General features: G+C 40.8%; 1 protein-coding gene across 1 annotated transcript in view; it reads left to right on the forward strand.

The window, feature by feature from the left end:
- Positions 1-15,564, forward strand: part of atrnl1b (attractin-like 1b) — a 95,221-nt gene continuing 79,657 nt past the window's right edge. The window contains exons 1-5 of the mRNA XM_072666941.1: positions 1-1,283; positions 13,404-13,487; positions 13,750-13,863; positions 14,047-14,175; positions 14,904-15,112. Coding sequence (XP_072523042.1) covers positions 1,033-1,283; positions 13,404-13,487; positions 13,750-13,863; positions 14,047-14,175; positions 14,904-15,112 — 787 coding nt within the window. The 5' untranslated portion in view covers positions 1-1,032. The remainder of the gene's footprint in view (positions 1,284-13,403; positions 13,488-13,749; positions 13,864-14,046; positions 14,176-14,903; positions 15,113-15,564) is intronic.

Here is a 15,564-nt window from a genome sequence, read left to right on the forward strand (position 1 = left end):
TCCAACCTGAGGAGCGCCCAGCAGCAGCAGCAGCAGCAGCAGCCCCCTGCTAAACCCGTTAGCAGAGGCTAGTTCAGCCCGGGTCCGGGGGTGGTCGTGGGACCAGACTACTGACACACTGCGTGGGTTTGACCGAGTGGACTAAAAGAGACAGTAATGCTGCCAAAAGCCGAAGAGTCAGCTTTGAATCCCGCGGTCCAGTGGAGAAAGAGACGATGCGCGAGTCGATTAATTGTCCAGGTTTGCCAAATCCCTTAACGGAGAGCACCAGAAACAACATCCATGTTATTCACTGCTGCTGCTGGGAGCACAGCCTTGCCCGGTTCCGGCCTCTCCAGCGAAAGAGATGATTGTTGGAACTGGTAAATCTACACCTTGTAGGGATATCTGTGGAGTTCGTGGTGATGTTGAAAAGCGAGACTCGCTGTTAAACCTTGAGACGCTAGCGCGCTAGCTAGCTAGCTACCCCTGTGGTCGTATAGCGTTAATGTTAGCTAGCCAGTTGTTTACGCTTTAAAATGGCTGCTGAGGGTCTTCTGTAACAGCTGAATGAGGATAATTTTACATTGCTGTGAAGGTTACACTTGTGCTCCCACTCTGACACACACATATAGTTTGGAGCAATGTGTCCCTGTCGGTATTTTGGCTGTATTGTAAGCTTTGGGGAATTTCCCACCCGTAACTGCAGAAGGTAGCTTCAGCTAACTAACGCAGGGAATTCATCCCCTTGTTCCAACAGACAACAATGAGGCAAACCAGCAGTTATCTGAGCAGAGGAGGTGATCTCGTGGATCCGCGCTTTATTTACGATGGATTTTATTGACACACACGGGTGTTTTGCCACGACCTGAGTGATTACATTTCAGGTAGAGCAGGAATCGGCTTTCTGAGCGAGCGAGGCTCATGTCATTCTCGGACTGTCCATGATCTCCCAGTGGATATCCCCCCTCTGCTAATTGAAACAATCTGGGCACCAAGGAAGCCGGGACGAAGCCCGTCAGAGAAAGGCCCTCGGAGTAAACACGCAGTAAAATGGATGCTGCGAAAATGTTCAGGACTGAGCTGATTGCCCTCAGACGGGACACTCGTACCTGCGTTGGACTGCAGGGCATGAACAGATATTTATTGCTGTGTGCAATGTTCTACCTGGTGCTCCTCACGGATGCCTCCCCCTCTAAAACCTGTGAGAAGAACTGTCTGTCTGGGAAATGTGTCAACGGATCCTGCGTCTGTGACCGAGGATGGGTTGGGGACCAGTGTCAACACTGTCAGGGAAGATTCAAGTGAGTATAAGAATGAGTACTGATGCACTGCACACCCTTTTGTTTCCTCTCTGGTGAAAGCTGAACTGTAATGTGGTGAGAAGTTCTCCATAGTTCATCTTCTAGTCCACGGAAGGGGAACTTCAGCCCTCGGTTGCTTCAGCGTGTGCTGTTTTACCCATCAGCTATCAGCTCCCAAACTCTAGAATAGCTTTGGTGGTGTGGCACTTTATGGTATGGGTTCAGTTCTTGTGTTTTAGGCTTGTTGTTAATACCTAGACTTCGCACGGACACATTAATTCCAGCTGGAAAACTTTAGAGGTATTCTCTTATCCTGAGCAATACTCAAAACTGGCATCGGCATTTCCTTAGACTGTCAGAAATGAGCCGGCAGACGTTTGAGGGAGTTAAGGAGTAGGCAAGTGAACATTACCCTTAGTTAAAACATGAACTCAGAGGTAGGGTGAAAGCACTGGTTCATGAGAAATAATAGAATTTGACATATTTGACAGTACATTAGAAAATACAGTCAGGCCTTTTTATCACTAATCTCACATATACCCAGCAGTAGCCAGCTTGCTCTTACAACAAGGTCACGGTTAACGCTGTATCTCTCCTGGTTCACTATGCCCATATAAAGGAGCAGCTCTGCTCAAGAATAAGATCCTGAGGGTTTTACTGGGTTTTACTGGGTTAACTGGGTTTTTAGGATTTAGGAAGGTTTTTGAGTTCACAAATACAAAGTGAAAGTGGTGTTCAGCAAGCACGTATTAGTAAAATCTGTGATAAACTGTAAAGGGAAACAAATAGTATGCTTGAAATGTGTTGGCTAATTGTTTTCACATTGTGTGACCCTTGCTTTGTGTTGATTTCAGTGTGTTTGATTGTCTTACTGCAGTGTATTTGTTTGCGCTCTAAATTGCTGAATTAAATGAAGTATGTAGGGCTTTGGCAGAGTTTGACTTGTGTAAATAACTGTGTCTGAGTTCAGGGGATGGGGTTTAGATAGGGCTGGACAGTATGATGATTATATATATTTTTTTGGATCATGATAAATTTGTGATTGTAATAAACGATGCTTTTCTAAGCACATTGAGGATCTTGTTAGTGCTTCAAGAACACAGATCAACTACAAGTTTCATTACCAACAGTGTAATTGGTCTGATTTAATTGGAAGAAATGCAGCAGATGGTGAATATAAATCACTGTATTCAGAAGGGGAGAGTATTTTTTTAAGAATCTGTCGTTACTGATGTATTTAGCCTGTAATTACATGTATCGTGATGAATACAGTGTATTGTCAAAATGTCTGATGTTATGATGCGGTATTTTTACCATATCGCCCAGCTCTAGTTTAGAGCTCGTCTGATATGAAGAATTTTGTAAAAAAAAATAAAAATAAAATATTTTTTCTTTCTTATAGATCAAATCCAAATGTAAAGACTTACAGCTTGGCACTTCTGGGTGAATAATTTGCACCGGGATAGTGACAGAAATAACATTTCTAGTGGGGATTTGTGATGATATCAGAATAACATCAGTATTGGCAGATGATTGATTTTAAAATATTGGCATCAGAGAGATGTTTACATTAGACTAATATTTGTTTATGTATTTTTTTGGTTCTCCAGATGAGTGTTTGTGATGATGGGTTATTACACTGTTAGTTTTTTCTTTGTGTATGGGCCTTGTCTCTTTAATACTAATCCAAATGAACATAGTCCCAGTATTTATCTGTTTATTAATTTGTGTTCTGTCCGCATCTGTAGACATGTACACAAAAATTTCACCCCACAGCTCCCACATCAAAATATAATTTTATTTATAGATTTTTATTGTGATAAATGTTCCATCAGCAACAGTGACAAATGTAAGTTGTTGAACTTTAAGCAACTTCCATCACATGTTTTCCAATGTAGATCAAAATGGACAACACTAACAGGCTGTCGCACAGCAGGCAAGGTTAGTCTGCAGCCGATCAGGGTATACTTTGCTGATTTTGGAAAGTTAATGCAAGCATAAGAGTGAAAATGGAGAGGAAGTGGAGAGTGATCAAATAAAAAATTCATTATATATTTATATATTAGATAAATGGTAATACATAGATTGTTCAGTTCTTTGGTGTCATATTATTATGGCTAGACGTGAGGAGTAAAATCGTCTAGCCAGTCACTTACAATATAACACTGTGGGCCGCTAAAGTAAATTTAGACAGGCGATTATTGTCTGCTGTGAAGTGGAAAGTGGAGGTGTCTAGCAGAGGAAAGAAATGCGAGTTTAAAGAATGTTATAAAGGTTTAAAGAACCTTGAATTTATGTAAAAGTTTGTTTGTGTTTCCTAAGTGTTATTTAAAAAGGCAACAGGTTTCATTCTTAATTGGGGCCATTGTAAAACAGATAATGTGATTAATGTAGTGACTTTAGGCTAATAGTAAGTACTTTAAATGTGGTAGTGTGTTTGTTGTTTTCATTTAGCCCACAGTGTGATCTTCAGATGTGTTTAGTAGTGCCAGCTATGCTGTTCAGGAAGAAGCAACAGAAGCCTCCAGCAAGAGGTGTTGCAATCTTTTGCTAATGAATTTGAGCAGGTTTATGAGCACACTACTTAATTTAGACTTAAGACTAGTGCGAACATTGAGAATAGGAGCTTAGCTTATTTGTAAAACTGTTCTGCTTCTGTCTGGTCTCGAGCAGATGGTTAGTGTGTGTTACGAGAGGTCAAGTGTGTACGACTTTAGTAGCTAAGCCCAAAAACTCGGCACAGGCTACCAGGTACTCATTTCTACCAGGTAACAGTTAGGAAACATGCTGCATTGGGTGTGCATTCAAGAACATTTTATTTTTTGTAAAATGAAAACACCACCCTCCGGATAATCAGGATAAAGTGTGTCCAGATCATGCACTTGATTTCCCAGTAACGCCTTTTTGTCTTGCATAATAGTTATGAGTAATATTTCGCCAGCGCTATTCTTGCTTCAGGTTTGTCAGGTTTTTCCTGGTTGTTGGTGAAATAGTGAATAGAGACAGTTAACATGCTCAGTTGTGTAAATCCGTATTCATGTTTAGGTCCTTATTTTGTTCTTAATTCAGCTTTTATTGTGTGTGGTATAGAGTCCACAAGACGTAGTAAACATTCTTTTGAATGATTGATATTCACAGGCTCAATAAAACCTTTACCTATTACTACATTAGCACCATCCTGGACCGTTTGTATGGCCCTTCTGCCCTTATAATCAGGCTATGTTTTTTACAGTCTTTAGCTGTCTAGTTTTCGTGAACCCGTGCCCACTGCAGCCTAAGTTTTCTGTTCTTAGCTAATAGAATTGCAACCTAATGTGGTCGTCTGCTGTTGAAGCCCATCCAGATCAAGGATCAACGTGTGCATTCTGAGATTTTTATTTGTATAAATTGAGTGGCTATCGTTACCGTAGTTTTTCTGTCAGCTTGCCATTCTCTGTTGACCTTATTAACATTTCTGTCTGCAGATCTGGTGCTTACTGTTTTTTTTTCTTTTCTTCTTTATTACTTTGCTCTGAATAAACTCCAGAGATTGTTGTGCTAAAAATGCAGATCAGCAGTTCTAGAAATACTAAAACTAGCTCCTCTGGCACCAACAATCATGCTGCCCTCAAAATCACTGAGATAACATGTTTTGCAATTCTGATAGTTGATGGGAACGTTACCTGAAGCTGTTGGTCCATATGTGATTTTATCCATTAGCGGATTAGATAATGGAATAAATGTTTAGGTGTACAGGTTTTTCTAAGAAATTGCTTGGATAGGATCTGTATAATGTTAAGTTTGCTGAGAGAAGTAGCAACAGTTTTATGACAGTGTTGTGCACTATGTAGTAAGTAGAGAGCCATTTGTGATTCAGCTATAGTGTATACACAACACGGAAGAAATATTGAGTTGTTTCAGATGGGATTTCCACTAAACAAGAGCACAGGGAGTGCAATATAAAATTATTTATATATATATATATATGTATATATATATAGATAGATAGATATCTCAGAACTCAGTATCCAAGATTTAAAGATGTGAACATAAGAAAGCCAAGGACCTACTCTTATTCCTCCTGAATGTCTGATCTGATGGGTGGCTTGACTGAGTGGTCAACAGATTCACGATGTAATGATGCAGGAAGTACATCTATTTTTAACATCATATGAAAAAATCTGTTTTCATAAATAATCTCTTCTTGCTGGAGATGTCCTTAACTGGCCGTATCTGTTTTCATTCATGCTGCTCTTCTAAATAAAAAGCAGTTGTCATTAATTACGTTGGCCAGTGCGCTGGCTGACCACTATGGGTAATTTTGGCCAGCATCCATCACTCTTACCCATTCTTCTTATTTTATTTTCCCTCTTGTTCTTGAATTTTATAGTGCTGGCAGCATTGGGGATATAATAAAACACCACTGGTTGTGTGATGCCAAAGTAAGGCCACATGTTTCTTGAACCAATGAGCACAATCCATAACCAAGGAATCTTGCGCTCTAAATCGGCGAGCAGCCCTTTTTGTCAAGAGGACTTTTTGTCAATACAGTGTTTTGAAAAGTGGTGTAACGGTACGCCTGTTTGCACTGACACGGTTCCGTGTGCGCAGTATGGGTTAAACATTTGAGCAGTGGACAAAAAGTGATGAACATAATGCAAATCTTACAAGCACGAGCTCCAAGTTGTTGGAAAGTTTGGAATCACCTGATATTGTGAGAATTAGATTTATGAGCATCACGGTAGTGACTGTAGTTGTTCTCAAGTTCATTAATCTATCTTTCTTTCCTTTATTCTTTATAACATATAACTCGCTGTTTTGCAAGTAAAACACCTTACATACATTTCTGCTATTGAGAATTTCGGACGAGGACGTCATGTCTGCGTTGTTGGACAGTTTTAGGGTATGTGTGTGGAATCACATGAAACATTGGGTGGGTCCCACTTGCTTACTAATTAGTAATAGCAACTAGTTTTTCAGTATGTAGTATGTAATAGTGGTTGCTGTATGGAAATGTGGTTGGTGTGGCGCAATGCATAACACCAGTACCTGCTGGTGAGGTACCTCACCTTGTGGGAGCCTTGGATTTGATTCCTCGTCTTGGTGACTATGCTAAACTAGGAGTCCTTGGGCAAGACTCCTAACGCTGCTTTGGCCCACCTCTCTGGAGCTCGTCAGCTTTTTGGGTATGGTTGTGATGGAAACTTCTCTCACAATGCAATGCAATATGGAAAGGGAGGAGCAACTCGCGTCTGGACAAATTAGGAAAGAATCATCAGACAGCAATTTAAGTGCAGTGGCTACTGTGCCAGGAGAACAGTGGTGGCATAACCAACGAGTTAGTATGCTAATATTTTGTATACTGACCTGTCTAGCCTGCTGTTTTAAGACTAGTATATAGTATTTATCTTCTAGTAATAGTGTGCAAATGGGATGCAGCCACTGATATTTTACTGCTTATTTCATCATAGACTGTTCCTACTACCTCCTGTTCCCCATCTACTATGCTATGTGTACACACTTTCCTGCACCTGATTTTTATTGCTCTGATTAGTCTGGAAACAAAATTTTGTTACCTGAAGCTAGTAGCAGGCAGTTGCCTACACTTACTTGACAGCAATGCGCCTTTCGTAGCAAGGTGTGAGAGATCTTAATGAGAAGCCACTTTGTTTCATGTGGACGTGCTTTTGTTGTTTCACTGTTCTGACCACTGCTTCTCAATAGATGTCATGAAAACGCAAAAGTCTGTTCTGGTCATTTTGCATGTCTGGGACACACTGGACCTCATATTGATAGTTTAGGGGTTTCGGTGGCAAGCAGGCTGTATGGTGAATGACACCTAATTAATGACAAAGAAGGAGCAGTTTTTAAAAATTGAGGCATGAATGAATTCGGTTCTGTCCTCTTTGGAGCTCATTGTCTGAAGGAACTGATAACAGAAGTGTTGGATTTTGTTGAAGTCTCATTTTCACACTTGGACAGGTTAATGACTATATGAATTTTTCCTTGACTGGAGTAAAGGAATCTATAGACAGTTGTGCAGAAGGAAAATATCTCTATCTTTTCCCCAGACATCTATTCATCCATTTATATGCTTTTAGGGGCAGTGGTGGCTCAGCGGTTAGAGCTCTGGGCTATTGATGACAGGGTTGTGGGTTTGATACCTGGGCTCGGCAAGCTGCCACTGTTGGGCCCTTGAGCAAGACCCTTCACCCTCTCTGCTCCCCAGGCGCTGGAGTTGGCTGCCCACTGCTCTCTGTGTGTGTGTTCACTGACCCTAGCCCTAGTTCTGTGTGTGTGTGTGTGTGTGTGTGTGTGTGTGTGTGTGTGTGTGTGTGTGTGTGTGTGTGTGTGTGTGTGTGTGTGTGTGTTCAAATGCGGTGGACACATTTTGCAGTACATTGTACAGTGCACTTTTACTTTTTTTTTTTTTTACCTTTACCATCACTTCCCATTACAGTAAATTATGAACATTCAAGTGATTGACAGGCAGAACTTGTAGATGGCTTGCATGATGGCTTGCAGGAACTTAGTAGTCACTGTTTTACACTGGCCCATGTTCTCTCTCTTATCTTTAAGGTAAATGTATTTCTTGATGCATTTAATAATAATTAGATCAAAAGGGTTTAGAGACTGCTTGTTTGAGAGTGGTAGAAAATACTGTGGTCTGTGATCCCAGTGTTTAATGGTGTTTTTTGCCTGCTTGCTTCTCAGTTGTGTGATTACAGCCTCTTATAACACTGCTGTGGAAAATTCTGAAGTGGTCATGCAATGATGTAAATGTGTTTATTATTTCAAAGCTCAAATGTTACCCATAGACAAGTTGACCATGTTTTTGCTTTGTGTTGTCTCGTCCCCTATATTCTATTTTTGTTACCTGTGCAGTCATTCTAATGCTGTGACACCTCAATATTACAGACTACTGGAACACTTTAGAGGACAGTTTTGTTTCATGGTCGGTAGTAAGTGTTGCCTCTAGTAATTTTGAGTATGAAGTCATTTGAAAAATGTTTTTTCCCCCTCTTGGTTGTGAGATGTTTGAATGCTTTGGATGACAGCATTTACCTTTTAAACATCATTTTAAGAATCATTTATAAGCTTTTGGATACTGTAGAACTGCTTGTCTGTGAAAGGCTGTGCCTGGACCTGTTTTTCACATCATTCATTCACATTAAATTTTATGTAGAGTCATATAGAACCTGTGAAGATTTGGTAAATTGACTTTTGACAATTTGTTTTGTTGTATGAACTAAATATGTAATACATGGAGGTGAAAATATGAGGAGATTTTAATGTAATGTTAAGACATTTATGTTATTGTAATGAACAATACGTTTTCTTGTGCAAAGTGTGGATATTATCAGCACTAACCAATTACAGGTTTCATTAGAAACAGTTTACTTAGGCCTGATAAGAGATGTTGCAGTAAATGTTGAATAAAAATCATTGTACTTTATAGCATTTTTCCACATCTGTCACAGCTATTGCATTTTTACTAAATATTTTAGTAAATTTGCCAGACTAGCTGCCTGGTATGTACATTACAAGTTAGCATTTGTTTATGTACTATGACATTCTCTTAAATGAGTACGTACATACTTCTGATCAATGCTGCAGTTTGTTTATTTGAGGTCTGAGGTGTTGAGTAATCGACCATGGACTAGACTGCTGACTAGCGACTGAGGCAAGCCAAACTGGTATTTGGGTTAAGCTAGGCCAGTTGTCATGATCACTGTGCTATTTTTAGACTGATCTTTACTCACTTGTGTCTGGTGGGGTTCATAAGCACAGTCAGATCTACAGGAATTTGGCGTCCTTTGTTTAAAAAGTCTGATTAAAATGAGCACCGCAGACGTTGTGCTTTGTCATATGGAGGAGCTCCATTTCATTCAAATCAAGTGTTTTTTTCTTTTTGTCGTCTAATGCTACATTTTCACAAAGCGTTACACAGTTTAGTGCCCCAGATCTGTCCAGATTATCCCTCCGGGGGTCACGTAAAGGTTCTCTCTGCAGAGTTTGGTTTTGTGCAAATGGAAGCCAGTGTAGTGTTGAGTGATGTCAGATCAACAGAACTTCAGGCTTGGTCACTGGATGCAGGAGGGTGTTTTTTTTTTCTTTTTCTTTCTTGGTTGTGTTGTTTTGAAACAAACTTGAGTCCAGACTCTGATTCATGCTTTAAGGACACTCCCTCTTTCACTTCACAGAGGCAGAGGCCAACAGTCATAACAACCATTCCAACGAAAAATCAAGTATGGTGCCTTGCCTCGTTTTGCATTAAGGTGTGTTGTGAATTTACATGTGAATGAATCTGCCCTAGATGAAACTGCTGTTTGAGTTTTTTCTTTTTATTTATTCATTCATTTATTTATTTATTTTTGATTTGATTTAATTTGGTTTGGTATTTATTTAAGCAGTTCGAACATGAATACCCAAAGATCATTAAAGAACTATAAGTCATGCCTTAACTGCAGGTTAGAGTAATAAACAATGCAACAGGTGTTGGTTTATGGTTACACAGATTTATTATTATATGATGTATTATTGGCACACAATATAATAATACAATACAATAAACTAATACAGTTAGACAGTGAATAAGGTAATTAAGCTATAACCCAGATAAGGATGGGTTCCCCTTTCTGCCAGTTTTGTCTTTATAAGTGAAAAGCATGCTAAATTGGGTTGAGATTAATTTGTACAGTAAAGTGCTGTCCTATTGGTTTTGCAGCACTAAATCTTGTCACAATACACTTCAGTAATCATCCTGCTGCTTCTATCAGCAGTCACATCTAGTTTCAGTGGCAGCCATGTGTGCCCATGCTATAATAGGGCCTCCACCAGGTCATATGCATCTCCGAAACACTTTATGATGATGAGCACATTTTCAAGTGGGCAGCTATGCAAAATGACCATATTACATTTGTAGTGCAAAAGCTAGTCTGTCTTGATATGTAGAACCATGCTATCATCCTCAGATTAATACACTGATAATAAATCTTGACACCTGTCTGACCTTTGGGATTTTTTTGGGGGACTTTGGGGACTTTGTTATCCACTAGCTTTGCAAATTTGCAAATTCTGAGTTATCCACAACCCGATTCATTACCTATATATGACCTATATATATACCGTATAAGACTTACCAACGTATCTGCATTTCAGGCCTTGCAAACATGACCTCCCACCCTAAGTGCACACTGGGGTTGTAGCCACACCAGTTTGCTGTCTTGACCTTTTTCCAGAGATTGTCAACACTGAGCACGAGAGCTGGCTTGTATCATAGCCCTGGGCATATGTTAGAATACCAGTCTTTGTGTACCTCCTGGCTTGAGTGCCTGAAACTTGCCCTGGAGCTTAGCTATGCAAACCTCATCCTATGACAGCGCCAGAGCTGCTTGGCTAGATATAGGGCTTGCCCGGTGGATATATCTGCAGTAAAAGTGCTCTATAAAACATTCATGAAGACTTGGTGAATAATTGAACCATCGACTCACCTAAAGTTCTCTTCACTATTCCCGCTCCCATGGCCACTGTCTGTCTACCCACATTCCAAGAAAGTCTTTTTCTATGAGTGCTCTCTCACAACTGGACCAGAATGGTGTGTCCTCCCTTTGTGCAGGCAAGAGGAAGCGGCAAGCCTTGATTATGGTCTTTCACTGCTCTTAAAATTGCTCTCCGCTTGATAATAGAGATCAGGAATATGGAGCAAAGAGACGTCAAGGCTACATGTTAATTGGCCACACTTTTAAATCAGTGAGTGAAAGCAAACCTGTTTTTATATTTTCATTGGATAATATAAAGAGGTTGTCACTATTTACAGTGGAATGCAAAAGTTTGTGTACCTGGTCAACATTTGTGTTACTGTGAGAAGTTAAGTGAGTAGAAGATCAACATTTTCAACATTTTAAATGGGATTAGTAGCAAGAGAAATGAGCTCTCATAAGTTTGTCCAAAGCCTTGATGCTTAATTGTTTGTTAGAGCTATGGCGTTTTATAATCTTTAGGAATAGGAATAGCTTGGTGATGCACCTTTTAAAGGTCCTTAAACCCCTGTCCCGACAATCAGCAGCCATGGGCTTCTCTAAGCAGCCCTGGGTTTCTCTAAGCAGCTGCCAGGAGCTGCCAATAATTGATGTTCACAAAGTAGCAGAGGGTTATTAAAAAAAAGGCAAAGCATTTCAGGTAGCTGTTTCCTCAGCTTTCCGCGTAGTGTAATTTAAGAAGTGCAGATTAACTGGAACGGTTCAGGTCAAGCTGAGCTCTGGAAGGCCAAGAAAACTTTCTAAAAGATCTGCACGTAGGATTGCTAGAAAGGCAAATCAGAAACCCTATTTGACTGCAAAAAAATCTTCAGGAAGATCTGGCAGGCTCTGAAGTTGTACTGTACAGCAGCCCCTGCACTAATATGACCTTAATTAAAGAATCATCAGAAAACGACTTTCCTGCATTTGCACTCAAAAAGGCAGCATCAGATGTTTTCAAAGGAACGTCTAAAAAAGCTTGATGCATTTTGGAAAGAAGTTGTGTGGACTGATGACCCAATGCCATTCAGTCGACCGGGAATTCCAGGCAGATTTGAAGGGAACGGGTATCTGCTATTTTAATACCCAATCCAGTAGTCGACAAACCGAGATCAGTCCAGAGTGTGTACCACTGCACACACGCAAAGTGTCTTTACTGCAGTGTTTTAAAGGGACTGCGAGCTGAATGGACTGTGTGGCTATATTATTTATACATACACACAAAACGGATCAGTATCGGCTGATTCTCAGCATTACGAGACCCTGATCGAAACAGGGGGCAAAATAACCAGATTGGGACATCCCTAGTTTTTCCCATCCAGGGGTGCTGTTTTTATGGGGGGGAGTGAGACTGATTTGGGGGGGGCTAAAAAATGTATCAGTTGAGTATTTTGGCAGAATTGTCAGAGTCGTTGGGCCTAATGTAATTTTTTTCCTCGGGGCCTAAAATCCCTGGCAGTGCCCCTGTCTCCATTACACTATTTTCTCTTACTGAAATTGAAAAATACCTATTCTAATTATAAAATAAGGTTTTCTCCAAGCTTCTCATGGACAGTCTAACATGTCTAATTATTTTCCTTGTTGTAAGTTATTTATTGCTGTTTTCAAAACGCTGAGTGCTCCATATGATGTATTATGCCTAGGCACCTGTTGAATATGGAGTTTCTGAATATTTCATGACTCGCTCAGCTGAACTGTGAAAGTGGTCAAGCTTTTAGATGCTAATTTATGAACAACACGGAGAGCGAAATGTTGAGCCCTCCCCAACCATTTCAAGGTGTCTTTTACAACTTTCAGCACAGCAGTTTAGAATTAATTTAGGGACAAGAGGTCTTCCCAATGTCACACTGATTGATTTCCTTTTCGAATTTGCCTGGAGGAGTCTGTGGCTCTCTGAGCGGCATTAAATGCGTTCAATTAAGAGTGTGTCTCCAGAATATTGAGGTCATTGTTCATCAAGATTCGCCCTCTTAAGCTGACATCAACAAACAATAGGCTCTCTCTGGACAAACAATGCAGCCTGCTTGCTTTGGGCCGTGCAGCCCATGGCACAGGCAGGTTGAGTGTTCCATGGTGATGCAACACAGAACCAAGCACTGTCACTCTGCAGGCTCCATGTCTCTCACTGGTGCAGCGTAGGGGGGACGTAAGCGGATTGGCTGCGTCTTGTCTTCTGTCTGTGCTGCGGTGAATCATCCTAGAATTGCTCCCACACACACTTGGGTCCATCTGGTCATGAATAACCAGAGAAACGAGCACTTGCATTACAAATACACTTTTCAAAATGGACATACAGTTTGGACGTACAGTTGTTAGAATAAACTTTGATATATATAGGCTTGGTGTCCTCTGGAGGTTCAAGAAAACTTAAAAGGTTTAAGAAAACTTACACATCCTATTAGCCAAATGAGTGGTTCTGCTTTTGCATCATTCCAGGCAACACTTTATGGCACTTTCTAATAGTCTAAGGGGTGTCTGTTACTCTGTTAAGGGTTTCTGTGGTACTTTGCACTCTGTGTGTTCTCGTCTCTGCATTCTTCATATCATGACATGTTAGTGTGTTTATCTGCCTGGTTTGTTTGAGTTATGCTTGACCGTGAACTGGGATTTTGTCTTTCAGGTTGACAGAGCCTTCAGGGTATCTAACAGATGGCCCCATCAACTACAAATACAAAACCAAGTGCACCTGGCTGATTGAGGGCAAGTAAGTGTCCTTCTGTGTCCTGTTTCATCTTGTAAGTTTTGACTGTACTGTCCAGCTTCTGTCCACCAGTTATTTAGAAATGCTACAATAGCCCCGACAGGCTGTTATTATTCACACTGTTGTCAGGAAAGGTGTGGCGGGCCACGTTCTGAGCCACAGTCTCTGGACTTGGCAGAAACATGTCTGTTGTAATACATTCTAAGAACAGATTAGTCAGTAAGAAGGAAGCTTGAAAAATTAAGCCATTGCTTTTGTTTTGCAGCCCAAACACAGTCCTGAGGTTACGCTTTAACCATTTCGCAACAGAATGTAGCTGGGACCACATGTACGTCTACGACGGAGACTCCATTTATGCTCCTTTAGTAGCTGTGTTCAGGTGAGGCATTCATCTCTTTACAGCTGAGTCAGTGTTTTCTGCTCTATGCTTCATGTTAAAGTAATGAATAGAGCTATTGATCCCGAACTCTGCGCATGATAAATGGTGCTATACTGCGACTGTAATATAGGATGAAACTTTATATCTGGTTGACTAATGTATTTAATTGTAACTGGCCTGCAGTGGTCTCATTGTCCCAGAGGTCCCTGGAAATGAGACAGTACCTGAAGTGGAGACCTACTCTGGTTATGCACTCCTGCACTTTTTCAGTGACGCAGCCTACAACCTGACTGGATTTGAGATTTTTTACTCGTGAGTATGGTTCCCCTTTCTAGTGCAACCACATCATGAATAAAATAATATAAATGTTATTAAACAAAAACAATAGCATGAATTAAAAAAACAAGAAGCAACATGCAAAAGTTTGGGCACCCTAATGTTTTAGCATGTTAGGGCTATGGCTTGGTCACAGTCATCACTACAAAAGACCAGATGATTCACATTCCAAATACTCTGCCCCCTCAAATCTTGTTTCAATATTTAGCAGCCATGGGGTCTTCTAAGCAGCTGCCTAGGACAATGGAAAGGGAACATTTCACTGGTAAAAGATGAATGGAATCAATTAAATATCAGCAAGTTGTGGAAGCAAACATCACACCACCTGTGTGATGTTTGGATTCTGCAGTGACGCAAGCTGATATATCCTTCACAGTCCCCTGGCATAATAATAATTATTTAATAAATAAATAATGTTCATGCTCATATCATCATCAATCATGTAGACCTCAAAAGGGCAGTTAAATATATTAAGTCATCCTTAACCTTTGGAAGTCAGGCCAGCTTTTACTGACTTAGCTATTCACTGTTACAGATATTTGACCAGGGGTTCTAAAACCTTTGCATGCCACTCTTTTGTATGTCAGCATTTTTCCCTTTGAATTTCTACCTCTAAAAATGCCTTGGGCCTTACATACGTCATTAGTTTATTTACTTTAAAAACACAAAGTAATCTGCCCTTTTTTCTGTATGTCTTCCAAAAGGATAAACTCATGCCCAAATAACTGCTCAGGCCATGGAAAGTGCACCACCTCCAACTCTGCAGCGAGCCGCGTGTACTGCGAGTGTGATAAATACTGGAAGGGCGAGGCCTGCGACATCCCTTACTGCAGAAACAACTGTGGCAGTCCGGACCACGGCTACTGTGACCTCACTGGGGAAAAGCTGTGTGTGTGCAATGACAGCTGGCAAGGTACTGCAGTCTCTCGCAGTTTTCTCTCCTTTCCTTAAGTATTGTCTAGTACACTAAGAATGTGGGGAAAGCTATTCAGTTGTGCCTCCCCACAGAGCAGTGGGATAGTAAACAGCTTACCGTATATACTGTCTCCCCCTCCTGGTCATGCAGTGGCAGTGCATGTGTTTCCCAATCTCTGCAACACTGCAGCATCCTTCTCTACCCTGCAGGCTCATCACGCTGTCTCATGATGATAACTATGTGGAGAAGGCCCAATTAATTCTGTAAAGCTGTGACATCAGTTGGTCCCGCAAGGATCAGTAAAGAGGGGCATCTACAGCTTAGTCCTGCTACGGCCCTGTGGGAGAGGATGTGGAAAAAGATGAATCAGTTGCAGAGATTGTGTAAACATGTTATTCATCCCTTCATGGCAATGAGGGGAAGTTGGCAAAAAGCTGTATCCTGTGGTG

Source organism: Salminus brasiliensis, chromosome 22, assembly GCF_030463535.1.
Source record: "Salminus brasiliensis chromosome 22, fSalBra1.hap2, whole genome shotgun sequence".
Classification (NCBI taxonomy): Eukaryota; Metazoa; Chordata; class Actinopteri; order Characiformes; family Bryconidae; genus Salminus; species Salminus brasiliensis.